This window comes from Microtus ochrogaster, chromosome 7, assembly GCF_000317375.1.
Source record: "Microtus ochrogaster isolate Prairie Vole_2 chromosome 7, MicOch1.0, whole genome shotgun sequence".
NCBI lineage: Eukaryota > Metazoa > Chordata > Mammalia > Rodentia > Cricetidae > Microtus > Microtus ochrogaster.
The window spans coordinates 16,835,868-16,856,536 of NC_022014.1; the positions used below are offsets into that span (position 1 = coordinate 16,835,868).

The window sequence follows — 20,669 nt, forward strand, 5'->3', positions numbered from 1 at the left end:
TGTGTGTGTGTGTGTGTGTGAGAGAGAGAGAGAGAGAGAGAGAGAGAGAGAAAGAGAGAGAGAGAGAGAGAGAGATTTGAGGAATGCACATGGAAGTCTGAATCCTAGCGTAGAGATTGCCCTATCATCAGACGTGTGTGTACATCCAAACACATGCCATATAAGATATGCACATTCATGGGCATGCAGGTTTATATTTATCGTGTAAGCTTTCTTTAATATAATGATTTCTGTAATATAGTAGTTACCTGAGACAATTAACTGATAAAGAGAAAAACTTGATCGTGGGATCTGCCACATTGTCTTTTCCCGGGGCTAAGCATTAACGTCTGATCACCCTCCAGGTGATCACTGATGACAGACCACAGTATGATTCCACCGGCGTCCAACTGGGTAAGCCTAGTGAGTTTACTGGGCTTGCTCTGGAACATGGGGGAGGGGTTCCTTCTGGAAGTGTGGCTGATCCCCTAACCACCACATTACCATGAAGCTCCACCCCGTCAAGGATGGGAACCTCACGGAAGCTGCACTACAGCATCTCATCTTCAGTTAACCTTCTGCTTCCCAATTAGACTAGCATCTCCCAAGATTACCTGCAGCTGGGGGAAGGAATGGTAGGGCAATAGCTGGAATCTCAGGTGAGAGTCTCCTGGCTCTCCTTTCCTCCATGTGCTAAGGAGTAGTAATGGCTCTATAAGCATTACCATAGGCTTGGGTACCACTGTATTTCTGCTCTAGTTGCCATGGCTACTGGTACAATTTCAAGATGGCATCTGGTGAAGAACAGAGGCTTCCATTCAGATGGCTTACACTTTGGAGGTTCCAGGCCATGAATTCTTGATTTCATTGTTTTGAGTGAAACATCAGGGATAAAGAGAGAGAGAGAGGGAGAGAGAGAGAGACAGAGACAGAGACAGAGACAGACAGTCCTGGGTCCTGTGGTCTCCTTCAAGAACACGTCCCATACCCCATAATGATCTAAAGAACTGTCACTGAGCCCCACCTCTTAAAAGCCCCTCCATTCCCGCCTCTCTGGAACAAGTCTCCAACCCTTGGACCTTTGGGAGATATTTAAGATGCATACCGTAGCTCTGATTGAATATGGATTTTCTTTGCATTGCATTTTGGTCAGCTACATCTTTGAAAAAAGAGGATCTGAAATTTCCAGAAAGAAAACTTAAGCCAATAATGGAATGCAGTTGCATGCTCATTAAGTTACCAGAGGACAAGGAGAATAGCAATGCCCTGTGCTGGAGGCTCGATTGTGTAAGTCAGGGTCTGAACAGAGCCGGTACATTTTTGTGTGGCCCAGAGAGCAGGGCTGGGCTCATGCTCTCTTTTTAACATCCTTCTCCTTCAGAAAGTTAATTTAAAGAAAACCATCACAAGTAGAAAATGAGACTTAGGAAAAAGGAGTCATAACAGTGTTATTTGGAAATAACCAGCTAAATGCCTATAATTAGACACATAAATATCTAATACCCAGCGTCTAAACAGCCAGCTAAGTATCTATAATTAGATTTTGTCAGCCCCGTTTGATGAAATATCTTTCAGTCATCACCATGGCAATTATGGAAATTAAGGAGCATCACAGAAAACATTTATGGTACAGCAGTGGAAAAAAGAGCGCAGGAATCAGTTCAGGATGATGGGGGCAGCGTAAAGATGCCCCCACAAAGATCTAAGCAATCGGAGGTGAGAATTGGTCCTCTGATGCTCTGCCACAATTGTTGATTTTTCATTTGCCTTTTCTTTCATGTTATCATGAAAATCTTCAGCTCCAAAAGTGACCCGTGCTATGAATGGTAAATCAAAACCCAAGCCAGCCTGCTCACTACGCTAGAGTCTGACCTACCTGTGAGCCATGGAGATGCAACCACCAGTGTGTGGAGAGCTGCATAGACATCTACTGTAATGTGTACCCTTGACATTGTGAGCTTCTCAGACTTAGCCAACAAGAGCATGTGTGTGCGTGTGTGTGTGTGTGTGTGTGTGTGTGTGTGTGTGTGTGTGTGTGTGTGAGAGAGAGAGAGAGAGAGAGAGAGAGAGAGATTGATTTTGGAGGTCAGAGATGACCTTCAAGTTTCTTTCCTTGATTGCTCCCTACCTTATGTTTTGAGGCAGGCTCTCTCACCGAACCTGGTGGTGGTTCAGTTTCGCTAGCCAAGAGGTCCCAGAGAGTCACCTTTCTCCAGCATCCCCTATGCTGGGTAACAGAATCACTCCACAATGCTTAACTTTTTTTATGTGGATACTGATGATACAAACTTAGGTGCTCATGCTTGCATGGCAGACAGTTTATCAACTGAGCTGTCTTCCAGCTCCTGTCTGCGAGTCTTAAGTGACCAACGACAAGTGGGAAATGTGTGGCAGGCCAGGGCCTCAGCTTAGTCCGTCATCTACGTGCCAGTGTAGACTACTTCCAGGTAATTTCTATTTCTCCATCTTCTGCCCCAAAGATGAGTCTTTCCAGAAACAAGACCATCTCTTAGAAGCTGAGATGCTGGGCTCGCTTGTCAATGAACTGTTGCTGTAATCTTTGGTCACCAAATAGTTCCTACTCCTTGAACATAGTGTATGGGACTGCAGCAGTGATCTCAAGGTTTAGGAACAAAGGAATGGGCAGATGCTGTAGAAACAGTTTATTAAGAGATGGTGGATCCCTGACTCCAGGTTCACGACTCACTTGGTCCCACGACCAGTCTTGCATTTCTGCCTGGTTCCTGGGATCTGCTGACTGCTAACCTGACATTGACAACCATAGCTCCACGAATGATCTCATTGCTCATAGCGACACTGCCAGTGCATTGCCCTCAGCTCTCCTTAACCAGTGTGAAGATTGTCAGCATGGGTTGACAGGCCATTTATCCGACTTTGCTTCATTCTTTCGGAGGGGAGTGACAAGATGACTTTGTGTTTCAAGAACTAAAGGAGTCAATGGCCAGGAAAGGAACAATCCAGATGCTGCAAAGTCTGCAGTCATCTGTTCGCTTGCATGCGCTTGCACACACATGCAGGCCTGGGGAAGGGCTTTGGAGGTGACCACCTCCCTCTTAGAAGATGAGTGGTCTCCGGAAGTCAGAGGTAGGCCCTCTGCCTGGTTGTTTCAGCCACTGATAGAGAACTACCTCAGCTGTAACCCCTGTGGCTTTTGCTGTCACCAGGAACAGTCAGTAAGGTGACAGACATGTACCAGGAAGCACTCTGCAGATGTACTGGCCTGAGTTCATCACTCCCTTATGAGGCATGCACAACCCAGCTGAGGAACAAGAGGCTGGCAGAGGAGTGAGAGGAAACCCCTTTGTTTGATGAGGTCTTTCACGGCCTCCTCCTCTTTCTTGTGGGGCCCTGAGGGCAGGTGTGACTCAGCATCCTCCCCAGGCTGTGTGATGTGGGAACCACAGGAACTCAGAAGTCAAACTTGAATCCCAGAACGGCTCATTTTCAACAGTGGCAGCTCCCCTAGGTTTTCTCATCTAAAGTAGGAGGTGGGAGAGGCTACTGACCCTCACGGGGGAGGGGGGGTGGTAGCTACACTAACCCAGCAGACGAATATGTGCCCAGAGCTTAGCTTGGCACCTCCTAGGTTTTCACAGAACGCTTCGAGTGGCTCATTTTGATTTCTTAAAGGATGGAAAAGAGCCAGAACATTTCTGATGAGAAAACCTAAAGGGGGTGATTTAGCTCATCAGACAGAGCAGGTGAGCTAGCCAATAAAATGCACCAATGCAGTGTGAAAGTCCAGCAGCAGAGCCATAATATACCAGGGTGAAGCTGGGGGCTGGGGTATGGGTTGTCCCTCAGATCAGCAGGGAGCAGAAGGACCATCCAAAGCCTGGAAAAACAGTGGTCCATGTAAAGAAAGGTCAAATTGTGTCCTTATAATAACATATGCATGCATGCACATGCACGTACAAAACCCAAACTCTAGGTAGTTAAGTTTACTGCACGTACTGGCTTTGTGGGAGCCTAGGCAGTTTGGATGCTCAACTTACTAGACCTGGATGGAGGTGGGGGTTCCTTGGACTTCCCACAGGGCAGGGAACCCTGATTGCTCTTCGGGCTGAGGAGGGGGGGGGTACTTAATTGGGGGAGGAGGAGGGAAATGGGAGGCGGTGGCGGGGAAGAGACAGAAATCTTTAATAAATAAATAAATTGAAAAAAAATTAAAACAAAATACAAAACAAAAACAATTTTTAACAGAAACTTTAATACATATTTTTTAAAATTTGAAGATGAATGCTTTTGCGTAGTGTTGGCTTTAGTTTTTTGTTCTTTTAATACAGGCCTTCTAGCCAAGGCCAACCTTACACCCTATCAGTAGCAGAGAATGGCCTTGAACTCCCAATTCTCTTGCCCCCACCTTCTAAGTTATAAGATTATAGGTGCAGAGCCTCCTGTGTGCTAGGCAGGCACTCAGCCAACTGAGCGAGCTACATAACCAGACCTCAACCTTGTATCTTTAAACAAGAATTAACAGGAAGGACGGACATGTGTGTTAAGATCATGTTTTCTCTCAGAATCCCAGAGAACCTAGACAACAGTGAGGACCCTAAGAGAGAAGACATACATGGAACTAATCTACATGGGAAGTAGAAAAAAACAAGACCTCCTGAGTAAATTGGGAGCATGGGGATCATAGGAGAGTGTTGGAGGGGAGGGGAGAAGCAGGGAGGGGAGCAGAGAAAAATGTAGAGCTCAATAAAAATCAATAAAAAAAAGAGGAAAGAAAATGAACAATAGGCCCAGGCTTTTTCCTCAGGAGAGGGACATGAAGACATTTCAAATTTATCCTATGCACATGGAGACAACCTGAGTTAAGTCAGAAAGTGATAAATAAAACCTAAGGCTGGGTACAAACACACACACACACACACACACACACACACACACACACACACACACAGAGAGAGAGAGAGAGAGAGAGAGAGAGGAGAGAGAGAGAGAGAGAGAGAGAGAGAGAGAGAGAGAGAGAGAGAGAGATTATGTTTTCTCTTTCAACCTGAAACTTCACAGACAAGAGAGTGCTCATCACGCACGTCCTAACAGGATTAGTGAGAGAGCAGAGCAAGCGCTCTCTCTTCCTACCGTGGGAGGCCGTGTTCTCCTCTGAAATGATTCAGACTTTCCTTTTCTACACCGCTGGCTTTAGGTGCAGCTAGGGGAACCCTGCCAGGTACGGCGGGTGACACATCCCGGAAGAAGCTTTACAAACATTCCAAGATTCTGCTCATCTCCTTTCTCACCGATCTTCTGCTGGGAGGATCTACCTAAACAAAAACTGTCATGGCAGTCTGGGCTCAGGAACCAGACAGACATGCAGCAAGGACCTGAACCTGACCACAGCCTGCCATGCGTGTGCAACTAACCGGGAGACTGGAATGCAAAAAGAAAATGTTTACTGTTATAAATGACGGGTATTTTAGACCACCTGTCACTGCAGTGAAACCACACTGTGTAGCAATGGATGCCTAGAAGTAGGCATTGCTGTCTATTTATTTATTTAGAGATAAGGCCCTGATATATCAGGTAGCCCAAGATGGTCTCAAACTCACCCTCTGCCTGCCTCATCCTCCTACGAGTGAAGGACCATGGCATTCCTTCAGCTTTTCCCCACCTTTTTAAAAACAACATTAGAAATGACAACTGTAAAAATGTATGTAGTCAGCCCTCCATATCTAGGGGTTCTGCAGCTATGGGTTTAACCAATGACAGATTTAAAATATTTCATAGGAAAATGCATCTGTATTGAATATGTACAAATGTACTCAACAGGATCTCCCCGTACGGTATAGAATAGCTACTGTTTGCACAGTGATTGTAAAACATAATACTTGTGTTAGGCATTACAAGTATTCTAGGTGTGATCAAAAGCAGATGAGAAGGATGCATAGAGGTTATATGCAAACATTGCACTACCTCAGAGACTTGTGCATCCTCGGATGCAAGCATCCACAGGGTGCCCAGTGCCAATCCCTTGGGTATACTAAGGGACAGCTGCGAATATTGCGTTGTGTGCAGGGAAAATTGAAAGCCAAGGGGTTTGGGGGTAAATAGGCTACATTAAGTTGAAGGATTCAGAGAGAAGAGAGGGGAAATGTGGTCAGATGCGGGTGCTTTACAAGGTCTTAGAATTTGTTCTGAGTCATGAGTCACATGGGCTTGTGGCATTATTAAAAATAACCATGACTTTAAAGAGAGAATGCTGAAGCTTTGGAAGTCCATGGACCCCTGGAGCTGAAGGGGTCCTTAGACATTAGCTCCTTTCTTTTACGTTTCCAGTAAGAGAGTGGGACAGTTACCCATCAGGTGAGTGGTACAGCTCATCCCGGAGATCAAGGGTGTCAGACTTGCTCATCTCACACCTACCGTGCCCAAGCCAGACTTCGTCTTTCCATTATCACATCCCCAAATCTAGTTCCCCTGCCACTCCTGCGGAGGTATTGCAATACACCCACGCGAGCTATTGTCCCTGGGCCAGATGATGATGCCACTGGCGTCTCTTTTGGACTCCTGTCTGTGAATATCTGGTTCTCCATCCTCTCTTGTTCTCCAAAATAACCATTTTATCCTAAAAATTCTACCTTCTGTACAGTCGGCAGGGAATCTTATCTTTAAAAGAAAAAGAAAGGAAAGGAAGAAAGAAAAAGAAGAAAGTGAATTCAGTCCACATCTCGACTGAATTCCACGGCTGGGCTTGTAATACACAAAATGAAATTCAAGCCACCCCACCCCCAGTTCTCACAGCCGTCTTCATGGGAGCTGGTCCCCACTGCCCTCAGACTTCAATCCTCATAGTTATCTGCCCCACTTTACAGTCTACCTGCACTGCCTTCTCTTCTAGAACATTCCAGGCAGGTCCCTATGGATAGCAGATGCTGCCAGGCCTCGCTCATGTCACCCAGTAAAGCCCTCCATTCCGTATACCTCTAAATGCCTTCATCTACTGAGGACTGCTCTGCCCTTGAGCAGGAGCAGCCAGGAGTGCCAGGTAATCCCTCATGAATGGTAGGAGCTGGAGCAAAGCCTTCCAGCTCCCCTCTCCTGGGTGGGATAACTCAGGTGTGTGCCCATGGTGCTGCCCACATAACTTTTTCCCTGGAGTGTCTGCTTCCCTTGCCCGTTGACCTTCTCATCCCTTCTCCCATAGCTCTCAAATGAACAGTTTCATGGAACTCTTTGTCTAAGAATCTTATTCAGGGCATAACATAAGCTAAGATACATTTGGCCTTTTATGCTTGTTAGTCTTGTTCAGCCCCTCTATTTTCCTAGCTTCTTGTCATTCAGCTCAGATGCGAGCTCCTTAATCTCCCCTCTAGACATCTCTTTTTTGCTCTGCTCCCCCTCATTGACTCAGCCAATTGGAAATAATCTCATTTCTATATTAGCTTGCTTGAAAAAATTAGGGCTTTCACACAGGTGTAAGCTCGGAGGACAAGCGTCCAGCGCATCTGGGTCCCCAGAACATAGTGGATATCCAGTAACTATCCGCTGCCTTAATTAATGAGGGGATCTTGCTGGGAGAGATGTCAGATGCTGCCTCGGGAGTGAGATTTATAGGAATCTCGTGAATATCTGCATTTCTAATCAGCACAGCAATTGCCGGCGTGTAAATGGATACTGTTTTGTGTTTTTGAGTGCCTGATTCTCTTTAGTGGGTTTAATCTGCCTCCAAGTACTTTAAAGTGCTCACAATTGCTTGGCTAATTACAAAGCCCGATAAACTCTCCATTAAGGCATATCTTCTAAGTACTTTCAGCTGATAATACTGTTACCAGGAATTACATATGACTGAAGTAAGAGAAACACATTTATTTAATAACAGCCTTAAATTATTTCAGTTGATGTGCCTGAATGAGAATGGGCAGACTGCAAGCACCTGCTTACTTACACACACAGGTAAGAGGCTGGCCGGGACCAGCTCAAATTAAACCTCATCTTAAGAGATGGCCTTGACCCAGCCCGTGCCCCCCTAGCATAGACCTGCCCCATCCTGGGACTAGCAGTCTTTTGGGTCTGCAGGGCTGTGGTTTGGAAATAGGAGTCTGCATAGTAACAAGGTCATATCCGGTCTGATGAGCTTTCCCAGCTATGGGGGAAGAGTCTCTCCCTGTTGTGGGTGAAGTTCTTCGCATGGGTCTGATTTTCATGGCTTTGGGTGGGGGCTTGTGCGCCTTGCAATGTCTGTGAGTCTGAGTTTCATCATCTGTAAAGCAGATTTACAATAACTTTTCCATGTAGTGTCCAGAGCTTAATGTTACAAATGAGAAACTGTACAAAAGGGATCGAGGAAGCCACAAATCACGGGGGACATGCAAATGATTCCTGGCCTTCTTGCTTGGTTAGCCTTCTCTGTCATGGTGTGGTTGTAATTCCTGGGCCCCATGAAAAAACATTGTGGAATAGTGCAAAAGGCATCCGTATAGACTTGGGAGTGACATGTCGAGGAGGCAGGGCTTTCAAACTAGAAGACTATGCAGATGTGGAGAATGGCTGGGAGAGGCGTTGTGTGTGTGTGTGTGTGTGTGTGTGTGTGTGTGTGTGTGGTTAGGGATGGTCCAGCGTATATGTGTATGTTCCTAAGGAATGTGCGTGTGGATGAGGTAATGTCCATGTGTGTGAGAAGGTTCTGGGCTTTTATAGCTCTGTTTGTCACAGCCTGAGGTACGGCAGCTAAATCCCCAGGCTCTGGGCCACTGACAAAATGAACAGCTCTGGCTGGTGCTGTATGAGGCTAGGACCTCAGAGACTAGCCAGGTAGGTAGGCAAGGGAGTGGGTAAATTGCTCTGTAAGACCAGATGCATATCAGAGGGACGGGCAGAAGGTATCTCAAGAGTTGTGGGTTGGAAGGAGGGTATAGAGATGGCCCCAGGGAAGAGGTGGTTTTGCCAAGGGGTTGTCAGAAGAGTGGCAGCTTACCAGGCCAAAATGGGGTGAAGACCATCCCCCTTGGGAGATCATCATAGGCAGGAGTCTGATAAGATCCAGGTATATCCTACAGAAGGGGAATTCATCCAGGCTGTGTACATGAGGTCACAGGTAGTATAGGGTGTGGTCTGATGAGGAGACATCCAAGTTTGCAGTCTGGGCAGCATGTAGAAACAAGTTGACTGATAGCAGGGATAAAACCATCCGGAACTGGCACCTACACACAGCTTGAACCGGTGTCCACCACCCCAGTGTCTACCTTAGTAACTGTGGACTGTTTTTCTGTGCTTCATTTTTCTTGTCTGTAAATTAGGGGCTGAGAATAATATACTTCTGGGGCTGTTAGGAGGTTTGGGTAGGTTGACTCATGAGAAATGCTCTGACACCCCGGAAACATTTGCTAGTGTTGGCTACTGACTTCTTAGAGGACATCAAGAGTACACAACGGGCAAAAGACTAGGAGCCTCTGCCAAGTCTCAAAGCAACAGAGGTTGGTGGAAAACCAGGAAAGCTGTGGGCCATGGCACTCATGGCCAGGGACTATTTCTGGACAGAGAAGGTCAAGGGTGATGCATGACAGAGCAAGACAATAGCCAGAGGTCACTGGGGTCAGTGACATCGTTATTTTGGCAACACAAAGGAGCACAGCCAGTGTGCAGTGCATTGAAATAGAGGAGGGAGTGGGAGGGAACGGGAGAAGATGGGGTCTGGGAGGGAGTGGGAGGGTATGGGAGAAGATGGGGTCTGGGAGGGAGTGGGAGGGAGGGAGAAGATGGGGTCTGGGAGGGAGTGGGAGGGAGGGAGAAGATGGGGTCTGGGAGGGAGTGGGAGGGAACGGGAGAAGATGGGGTCTGGGAGGGAGTGGGAGGGAATGAGCCTCCTTGGGAAGGGGTGGAAAAATGGGGGGAGTGGGCGAGGAGACACTGGGATGGAATGGGAGGGACTGAGAGTCAGTGGGGGGGATGGGAAGAGCCGGCCGAGGGAGAGGTGAAACTATGGCAGTGGTTTGGCTGGCAGCAGAGGCCAGGGAATGGCAGCGGTGGCAGAGTGATGGCTGAAGCCAAACACTCAGTCCGTCCAGCCACGGTTTCTGCTGAGGAACTTTCCCTTCTATCAGCAAGTAGGCATCCATCACTTATAGATGAGGACTCTGCTGTATTCAAAGTCGAGCTAGATGGAGCTGGGACGAAAGCCAGGCTGCCCATGTTTCCTTTCTTTCCCAGGTGCTAGTACGTCCATAGACACCAGTGGATGAGCAAGAGAGTAAGAGACACCGGGAGCCATCTTCCTACTTAACACACCCGAATAGCAAAGGTCCATCCACTGATGGTGGCCTGGAAGAGGAGGGAGGAGAGAAAGTTGGTTAAAAATCCCTTCCATGGGTCCCTAACCTCTGACAGGCTGGGTTTCCAGCATTCTGAATTAAGATGTCAGATCCAGGTGGGAGGAGACATCTTTGATGGAGATTAGCTTTAGCTGAAAGAAGTGGGCAGGACAGAACTCAGGCCAGCAGGATGGACACTGTACTGCCCGCGGCAGCCTTGCTGCAAAGCTCATCTCAATCTTGTTAGGCCTGCCTGCCCGACAGAAGCTTAGACCTTTGACTCTGCGGGATGACGGAAGCTAGGAGGGTTTAATTCAGATGTCCTGTGTGGGAGGTGAGAAGGTATTGCTGGCAAAGTGAGCGAGGCATGATTAGATAGGACAGGAGTTCCAGCCCATAGCTGGAGCCTGCGCTAGATACCTCTGGGAGAACTCTTGCGTCATTCCGTGGGCAGAGGCCTTTTCAACCCAGTGCACCCATGATGACGCACAAGTCCAGGCAGATGAGTAGACCGGCAGCTGTTGGGGAGTGGCAGTCTGGATTAAAATGCAGTGATAGGGCCTGGGGGTGGAGGTAAAGTTCAATGGTAGAGTACTCACATAATGTGTACAAAAGGCCTCAGCTTTGAGTCCTAGCACTATGAAAAAACAAATCAAATTCAATGGTGGGTGCTCCCTGCACCCCATCAGAGTGAGAACTGTGAAACAGTGCTGAAAGCTGACCTGGCTTGTGACTCTGAACATTGAGATAGCAGAAGTTTCCAAGGTCAGATGAGCCCAGCCCTTGTTATAAAATCTGTCTAGGAATAGGCAGGGCTGACTGACATCTGGGTGTCTTTCCTAGGACCCCCCCCTCCCCGGAATACTGGGCATAGGACATATTGGGAAATGAGCTGTTGACTGTGTGATGTCCCACTGTTCTATCTGCTCCCTCAGGGAGGGAAGGGACTTTCCCCAAACTCCTGGGCCTGTCCCCTCAACTAAAATGGCCTTGCTGGTTTCAGTGGGCACACTGGAGTCACTGTTGCCACTTCCTGTCCCCCACGTTCCAGCTATGTGGCTTGGAGATGCTCAAAATGTTTTCTCCATTCCCTGCAAAGCTGGGCCCCGTGTTCTGGCCTCCAGATGGCTGTGAGCATCTGCAGTCCCAGAGCATCCAGAGGGACCCATTCCCAGCCTCTTTTCTTCCTCTGTCTACAGCCAGTCTCTGCAGACATCAACATAAAGTCTTAACTCGTGAGAGGGATTGAGAGGCTGGGCTCCTGTTTGCGCCCCATCCCTGAGTCTTCATGTTCTTGTTTTGGCCTCAGGCTCCTCACCTGTGCCATGAGCAGGTTCACTTCACTCTTCTCAAGACTCTTCTTGGTCTATGGGAATGGGTTCCAGAAGGAAAAGGGGCTGGGGTACTCCTGGATCCCAGCCTATATTTATAGTATGTGATGCCTCAGGGACCCGTTGAGTCCACAGGGACTTTGCAGGCCATGGCCCAAGATGTAGAGTTCACACTAGCACCCTGCTCACAAAGCATCCTGGAGTTCCCAATGTCCTAAGCATTGCTGAGTTTTGGACTGAGGTCTTCCTCCCAGGGAGTAGAGAATCCAGAGGCAGACCTCTGCTCTTCATCATTCTCGGAAGGGGAAGGGACATATCTGGATACTCCCAGCATGGCTGTTACGAGCACCAGTGCCAACTTCTGATTTTAGGAAGGCCAAGGGTGATGACTTCGTCAGTACTGGAGACACAGGGATCTTCCCTTTCCTGGAGACCCAGAGAGCAATTAGATGCCAAGCTGGGGAGGAGTACATGGATCACTCCAGCTGCCCTGGATCCAGAATACTCAGGCATCTAACAGGTTTCAAGCCCTGTCTTTTGATTAAAGCTTTCCAAATGGGCCCATCATGAGTTGACCTTCCAGGCAAGATTGCCCATGTAGGCTAACCTCCCTGCCCCGACTACTTTTTTGGTGGGGAAATGGAGGTCCAGTGAGAAGTGACCTATCTAGGGTCCTGGAAGATTCTTGATTCTCACTTCTTTTTTTATTATTTCTAAAGACCAGCTTTCCCTCATTCCCTGCTGAATGCTTCCAGCCCAGCCCCCACGCCTCCTTCTCTCCTGTCCTCAGCCTTCAGCCTGGGCCTCCCAAGTCTACCCACGAATTCAGGCATTTTTTGTCCAGAGGAAACCATGAGTGACAGTCAATAGGGGTGAAAGAGGAGCCTTGTGTGCATAATCTTGTGTTACTGGACTCTGGCTTCCTCCTTGTTGGTTTGAAGAACCTGCCTCTGCATCTGTGCCTTGACCTCACTGCTCCCATTGTCCTTGAGAACTCTGCCAGGCACTGTCCTGAGCACCAGTCTTTGACAACACATTGAGATTCTAAGCAGGGAACCTTCAAATCCCCTTTAAAGGCAAGCACAAAGCTTTAGCAACCCTCAGACCTATAAGTAGCATTCAGAGAGTCTGGGTTGGCAGCCTACAGGTTGGTCCAGAACCCGCTCAAAACCACCATGCACCATTTGGACACATCCCACTCGCATCCTTCCAGAGCCAGGTGAAATACCACAGTGTTACATACGGAGTTCTCAGCCTCTGGACCACACACTGATGACAGTTGGTGCCCAGTTGCTTCATGGGTGCTCTTTCCTCTGGGTCTGGCCCTGGAGTGCAGAGCAGTGCTGCGACCCCTTCTCTTGCCTCACTGACAGGCAGGAACTAGTAAACAGTGGGCCCTCAGAAGATGTCCACAAAGAGAATGGAGGATGTAATCATGGCTTGCACAGGTATCCCACATGTGATATGTTCCCACCCAGGAACTGCAAGGTCTCCAGCATTGGAACGCAGTATGAACAGATACAGTTTAGGACTCCATCTCCTTATTCTGATTCCATGACTGGCCACCTAGGTAACTCCTGCCTGTCTACTAAGTCTGAGGCCTCTGTGGGTACAAACCTTTTCTTCTTCTCACCTCGAGTACTTGCTGCATCCCAGGTGTGATAAGACCCTAGCACAAAGTGGTCTACTAGCATAGAAGTACTTACTCTTGCTCTCCAGGAGGCCCAGGGAGGCTTCCGAACTGTGAAGAGCCTGCACTGGATGACTCTCAGCAGGAACTTGGGATGGCACAGCCTGCCGGAAGTCGGTCATATGAAGCATGGACAGAAGGAGCGGAAGGTCTGGGCACCCGAAGACGAATACTCCAGTGACCTGGGTTATCACTTTGGGCTTTGCAACTGCAACCAAGACATTTGTACCTCACCCTGAGCACAACGGGCTGGGTTTTCAGGCTCAGAAGCACATTCAAGGGACATCACGGCTGGTGAGGGTCACCTGCTGTGACAACCAGGGCACCCTTCTTCCTGCCTGCTGTAGTGAGAGACACTTCTGTGTCCTCTGTGCTGCCATTGACCCATAGACAGGAAAGGTCTCCTGTGAAGAATGAAAGAGTCCAGTAGCTGAAAACCACAGAGACCAGAAGTAAGGGAGACAGGGCTTAGGATTCTGTGGTGTGTGGGTGCTGAGCATCCTTACCGTGAATGGACTTCCATTTACCTGATGCTGCCTGGGACTGATAGCAAAGACCCAGAAGGACACTGTATCCACACCACTAGGGACACAACCTTGACCTTGGTGTCTGTGGACCAGACTAGTAGAAAAAGACTGGAGGCTGGAACCCAGTTTGGGAGATGGTGACACTTTCTTGACTTCACCCATGGGTGGCAAAGAGGATCCAGTTTTCAGGATGATTTCAGTGAATTCTGCAGCCTCTCCAAGATACCGTCTTCTCTAGAACACTTCCCATACTTCAGCCCTCCTCTGAGATCTACCTCTGCAGAGACTGTGAGTCCCCTGAGATTCACTTGGCTCCCTAGTACTTGACCTGTGTTCGGTGCTCAGTAGTTTCCGATGATGCAATTTCCCTTCCCTTTCATCTCCTCTTCCATCTCGGGGAACCCTTCCAACCACCCACAATTAGGCTAAGCATTAGGAAGTTTATTTTGAAAGCAACGAGGAGAATTGTCCTAGGTCCATGAGGGAATACGGCTGAGAAAGCCTGTGCGACCTGCCCAAAGGGAAGCGATAGAACTGAGGTCTGACGTGGTTATGTCTGGCTCGAGGCACGGCTCTCTTCCTCTCCCTGAAGGAATAAATGGAGGACCCCACCCTAGAGATGGCCCAAGCCCCCTCTGCAATGCTGCCTTGCTGAACACATGACAAGGGGCTGTTTATAACCCGGTCTGGAAGGACCAACTGACCTGTAATTGAATAGCATGTGGTAGGTTGGGCTGGGCTGAATGCCTTTGGACAGCGTCAGCCTCCAATGGGCGGACTCATCTTAGGTTAATTCGACCCTGGCTCAGTGCCACCTGGTTCCCATCCTCACCCAGTGGGAACCTAGCAGATGAAAGATGAGTGACAAGCATTCTTCTAGAAGCAACGAAAAGAAGGTTTCCTTGTGTGAATTATAGCAAGACTGACCCCTGGGATCACTGACTTCTTCAGCAATCCATCGTGGGTCATTCTGCTCCTGCTTGCTCAATTCCACGGTGATTTTGTTGAGCTATTACTTGGTCTGGGCCTGTGGGCCCTGACACCATGTTGGGGTACTCATATGTAATATGAAGTTGTAGAAAGGTAAGAGTCTACCTTTGACCACTTCCTTCCAGGTGCTAAGGGAGCTTGAAAAGCAACGGCATGACAAAGTACTGATATGTCCTGCTTTTCTGCTTGGGAATTGGCTGTGGCCATAGTGGGGGGTGGGGTGGGCAGCGAGTCGTTGGAGGGACAGCCCCAGGAGCAGAGGAGGAACCAGGAATTTTCTGGGCAGCCGTGTGGCCCCCTTCTTGATTGCCTAAGACTAAAGTGTCTGAAGTTGCATTTGGCTGGTCAACATACACTCACAGCTCCCCTCTCCCAAGACCCCAGGGTAAAGGATCAGAAACACATCAGCCTCTAGAGACAAAGGCATATCAGAGAGGCAGCAATAGGGTGGTGATTTTAATGACTTTTTGGGTGGCAGGAAGCAGTAGGGGGCTGATTGGCATTGGTCCAGTAGAAATCATGAGAGCTGATTCTGTTCTTAGATACCCAGGGCTCAAGTCCCTGCACCCCACGCCACCCCCATTCTCAATATAACATCGAGCCCATGACTTTCCTCTTCCTAAAGCCACTGCCCACCCTCTCTACTGTGAAGATTTTATCTTCTGGTGCTTTGACAGTCACCCGGAGTTCTTTTAGAACATGTACAAGCACTTGAGTTTTGATTCTGACTCTAAAATGGAACCAAGATATTCCCGGTTTTGACAAAGCTCCCTCAGGAATGTCAAGAGTCATCACCGCTGAAGGTCTTGAAAGATACCTTCAACTCAGATATGCCATGGTAGCATGGAGGGGGGGTCCCCATGGAAAGATGGCAGAAGCTAAGGACTTGATATTGTCCTCCAGATGAAGGGGCTTAAGAGAAGCCCAAGATCTGCCCAATGGCTTCTGTTGAAGAAAGGTGTTTGAAATGAGTGGACTGGGTACCCGGGGAGTTGGCGAGGAGGGTGGGTCAGGTAGATGTTACAGTAGGAATAAAATACTGGAGATGGGAAACTCGATGGCAGAAGGGATGGCTGGTACGTGACTCTTTGGGATGGAACAGGAAGAGCTGTAACTGTCCAGTGGGCTGTACTGCACTCGGCTGGCAATAGGTGAAGTGTATTCCTCTGTACCTTGGCTTTTACAGAGTCCTTCCTTGTCTCCACAGCAACATGGTGCTTACTGAACACTGCCCTGGAAGGGTCCTTTAGCGTCCCTGGGTGTCTCCAACGTTTTCCTGTGCTCTCCACATGGCATATCTGTCTTTACTGAGTAGTCGTGCTGGATGGCTCTCTGCAGTTTGTAAGCTAGAGCAAAATGGCTCAGGTCAGGCTTTGCATCCATTGGCAATTGTGTTCCCAAGGGTAACCAAGGACCTGGGACAGAGTGAGCTGTGAAAGGGCTGGGAACCAGAGATAAAAACAGAAGATAGCAAATATGCTGCCCAGACATTTGACAGAGAGGATCTTATTTTGAGTTGTGTATGTGTGTGTGCATGTGAGTGTGTATGTTTCTGTGTGTGTATGTATGTGAAGGTGCACATGCGTGTGCGTATGTGCATGTGAACCGTGTGTGTGTGTGTGTGTGTGTGTGTGTGTGTGTCTGTGTGTGATAAGGTCTCTCATTGGCCTGGCACTCCCCAAATAGGCTAGCCTGGTTAACCAGCCAGTTTCAGGGATCTGCCTGTCAGCCTCTCCAGTTTTGGGATTACAAAAGTTTGCCACTGTCCCCCCCCCCCCCTTTTTTTTTTTTTTTGGTTTTTTTTTTTTTGGTTTTTTGAGACAGGGTTTCTCTGTGGTTTTGGAGCCTGTCCTGGAACTAGCTCTTGTAAACCAGGCTGGTCTCGAACTCACAGAGATCCACCTGCCTCTGCCTCCCAAATGCTGGGATTAAAGGCGTGCGCCACCACCGCCCGCCCTCCCCCCACTTTTTATGTGGGTTCTGGGCATCTGGTCCTCACAGCATAGCAAGGACTTTGCTGAAGGAGCCACCTCTCTGGCTCCTCACTGCGTTCTTATCGCCCACATTTGAGATAGGAGCTGGTTCCATGTTTGCAGGGATGTGCAGCTGAGATACGTTTGTGATATTGCTGATTAGCAGAGCTGGGATCCACACGCAAGCTTGAGCTTGCTTTGATTCAGCTCATCGTAGCTCGGGCTCTGTCCTTCTCCAGCTCCGGGAGCTGCGTGGAATGGCATGATGTGGGTTAGATGAGCTGTGTGCAGGCCACTTCCTCTCTTTCACCTTTCTTGACTTTCCACTCAGCCAGGACAGCTCCCACATATTTTGTCAAGAATGTAAAGATAGGTATCTGCCTTTGCACTTGGGGAACTTCCCAAGACATCAGGCACCCAAACATACCTCGAATACTACCCCAGAGAAGTGAGGAAAAGACTTTTCCATGTGGCCATTGGGTATGAGCTCTTTTTCCCTGGGACTCCCACATCTTCCTCATGGGCTGGGAAAGCACCCCAGGCCTCCTGATATAAGCTCAGTACAAGATGAGGCAGGGGAGAGCTCTTGGCTTCACCAGGCATTCAGTGGTTGCTCCAGAGAGGCCCAAACCAGAAACCCATCATCATGAAACTCATCAGCATGGCCCTGATGTATCTGCTGCTGGCTGCCATGTGGCCACAAGATGTGGACAGCAAGAGCAGTGAGTGGTGGGGTTCCTGTACTTGGCCTGGGGAGGGGAGAGTACAGGCAGGTGTTCTGGGTGTAGGGCAGAACTCACCTAGTTCTCTCACTGGCTTCATCTCTGCTCCCGCCTGGAGATGAGGGACGGAGGGCGTGAATGGACTGAGGGCTCTGGGCATGGAGGAGGTTGGGCTAGGGGCAGCCATCTACTGCTTTATGTTGAGCTCAGACCTGAAACTCACCCCTGATTCTTTTTTTTTTTTTTTTTTAATGACTGCGGGGACAAACCTGGACCAGGGTCCTCTGGGTGTGATCCTAAGCCTGGCCCTTTCTTGAGAGGCACTTTTTCTTTTGAGAGCTGAGCTGGCTTCAGTGTAGAAGATCCTTACTCTACAGACACTTGGGAGGGACTAGTGGGGGTTGTTTCAAACAAGCTGGGAGCCCTGAAGCCCAGAGGAGGAACTGGGTCTAGTTTCCACAGTGTGACAAATGGCAGGCAGGGGTTGAAGGAAGAACCACAGGAGCTAATAGCTGGAAAAGCACTAGACCTTTCTATATGGCTAAAGTGGAGTTTGTGTTCCATTTAGAGAATACTGACCTAACAATGGACCCAAGGGTTTGTGAGCTAGGAAGGAGCGAGGGTTAGAACAAGAGACTTTGAAGGTGGGATGCAGGGAGGGGAGTATACAGACTGGCAGAGTTGGGGGTTATTGGACTATGAAAGAGGACCAAGGAGGGGATGCAGGAGATTGTGTAGACGAGGGACTAGCTAACTAATTCTTGGGAACACTTTTTCCCCTTCCTTCTGAGCTCTTGTGCAGTCCCTCACCAGGTTCTGTCTGTAAACCGTGAACTGCAATGTCCTGAGTGTAATGGGGTAACAGGTTCCCTAGAATGTGAGTCTAGAACCGTAGAGCTTAAGTACTTGTATGGTACAAATCTCTGTGCTTGCGATGGGAGACGGGAACTGAAGAGGGCTGTATCTGTGGGATCTCAGTGTACGGACAGGGGTGTGAGCTGAGTCAGGGGCTCAGGCTGGCTTGTGGTTAGTGTCTCCATCCTCTGCTGGTTTGTGGGGTGCTTAGCTCTGACCCCCTTCGCCTTCTGATTATTCTCCAGAATTGAGTGGCTGGTGAGGCAGGGCTGCACCATGGCCCTCTGGATATGGTCTCCAAGCCTGAGTCTGTCCTAGCAAAGGCTTTGTGGGTTCTCCATTTTAATCCTTGTGTGTTTGGGAGGCTGAGGTATGGGTGCTAATAATGGTCTTCCGTGTTTTTCTTCTAGTGCACGTGGCCTCCTCTCGCTGCTGCTTCAGATTTCTGAAGAAAACGCCTCCCCAGAAGTCAATCCAGTGTTACAGAGAAATCAGCCCCTCCTGTTCCCACCGAGCTGTTGTGTGAGTGAGCACTGACCAGCCTCTAGCTTGGGGAGGGATAACGTGGACTGGAATGAGAATAGCGGACACTAGATGGCGCTGTTCTACAGGAATAGGGACTCTTAAACCTAATCAGGCAAACTGTGGTGCAGCGCCATGCTTGATCGCAAGGGGGAGTATAGGGCTTCCCAGGGGGGAGTTCCGATTTATTTGCTTGAACTCCAAATAAATCAGGACTTCCCCCCCAAGTGCAAAGGCAGATAACTATCTTTAAGTGAAGCCATGATTATATCCCATATTATCTAGCCAGAAGAAAATGCTTAGCCAAAGCGACAGACAGGCTGGAGCGTTGGCTCAGTGGGTAGAGTGTTTGACTGTCCAAGAAGTTCATATTCCCTGCCAGCACGCAGGAAGTAGAGCAAGGTGGTGTGAGATTGTTACTCCAGCTGGATGAGGCAGAGACAGGCATATCCCACGGGTTGCTGGTTCTGACCTGACTGAAACAGGTTCAAGATTCAATGAGAGACCCTGCCTCAAAAAGCAAGATAGACAATGAATTGAGGAAGACTTCTTACCAACCAACCTGTGGCCACCACCATGAACACCACACACACACACACACACACACACACACACACACACACACACACACACTTACCAATTTACCAAGCTGCATTCTCCAGGGGCCTTGGACAGGAAACTCTTCCCCTACCCTGTGCTTTGACTCTGGTCTGTAAAGAGGGACAAAGCAGAAACCTGCCTGTATCTCAGGGTCATTAGTAGCCGGATTGAGGTGACTAGCACACCAGGTCAGCATTTTGAGGCGCTTTCCTGTTATGACTCCTGCTGATCCTCTTAGGACATACACTTTCTTAGAGAGAAACTGAGTTTGGGGAGGCAGAGGTGGTTGTCTAAGACCATTGGCCAGTAGGAGGCAGAGTTGGTTTGTGGAATGAATACCAATCAAATTAGGAAGTGGACAGATGGAAAAGAAACAACCTCTCCTCTCCTTCTCTCTCTCTCTCTCTCTCTCTCTCTCTCTCTCTCTCTCTCTCTCTCTCTCCCTCCCTCCCTCCCTCCCTCCCTCCCCCCAAAACACACACACCTACACCACGAACCCAGAGCAATGTGTGGGTTCCGAATGGATACACAAACACTCAAAGCGGGAGCAGGGAGTTGTTCTAGGATGGCGAAGTTTTATCCTTGTTACACATCAGGATGTTGGCCAGCTCCTCTGCCCCAGCCCCATAGAGGGAATCCTAGTCCCTAAAGGAGGGTCTAGGGGTCCCCACTAATCAGCTCCCAATGTGACACCAGTGTGCCTTCAGATCATATACAGTCCCTTCGTTCACAGAGTGGGGAGCTCAGGGGCCTCTGAGTGTTCCAGGTCCTAGTGGGTGACTCGGGTCCTTGCCCATGTCCTCTATTCACAGATTCAGGATGAAGAAAGGTCAAGAAAGCTGTGCCAAGAGTACAGATGCATGGGTTCAGCGTTACCTGAAGGAGGTGAAACCCTGCCCGCTGAGGTGAAGCTGAGCTCCGCCTTCCCATCCCGGCCCTGGAGACTGGAGCGTCCCTTCACTTAGTCCCCCACCCTCCAACTGCCGTCACCCTCTGCCCACTGTTACAGATGCACCCATCTCAGTCATGTGATAAGCTATTTTATGGTACTCTGTCTGTTTAAATTATGGAATCTTCAACACATACAGCCTCTGTTTCTTGGACTCCATGAGGACTTCAGGGTTCAGATTTGATTGAAATTGGGGGGTGGAAAGCAGGGCCTAGAAGGCTGGGGGCAGGTTGGACCTGGGGCCAGGGAAACCACTA

The 20,669-nt window shown here is 49.0% G+C and overlaps 1 protein-coding gene across 1 annotated transcript; it reads left to right on the top strand.

Annotated features, from left to right (window-relative positions):
* Positions 1-17,410: 17,410 nt before the first annotated feature.
* Positions 17,411-20,460, top strand: Ccl1 (C-C motif chemokine ligand 1). The gene is made up of 3 exons (XM_005349390.3): positions 17,411-17,486; positions 18,752-18,863; positions 20,276-20,460. Exons 1-3 carry the CDS (start codon positions 17,411-17,413, stop codon positions 20,370-20,372), a joined length of 285 nt encoding a protein of 94 aa, XP_005349447.1. The 3' UTR covers positions 20,373-20,460.
* The last annotated feature ends 209 nt before the right edge of the window (positions 20,461-20,669 follow it).

Coding starts and splice junctions, on each gene's coding strand:
- Ccl1 (XM_005349390.3), top strand. CDS start 17,411: ATGAAACTCATCAGCATGGCCCTGATGTATCTGCTGCTGGCTGCCATG. Junction 17,487..18,751: donor AGATGTGGACAGCAAGAGCA/GTGAGTGGTGGG, acceptor TTTTTCTTCTAG/TGCACGTGGCCTCCTCTCGC. Junction 18,864..20,275: donor TGTTCCCACCGAGCTGTTGT/GTGAGTGAGCAC, acceptor CTCTATTCACAG/ATTCAGGATGAAGAAAGGTC.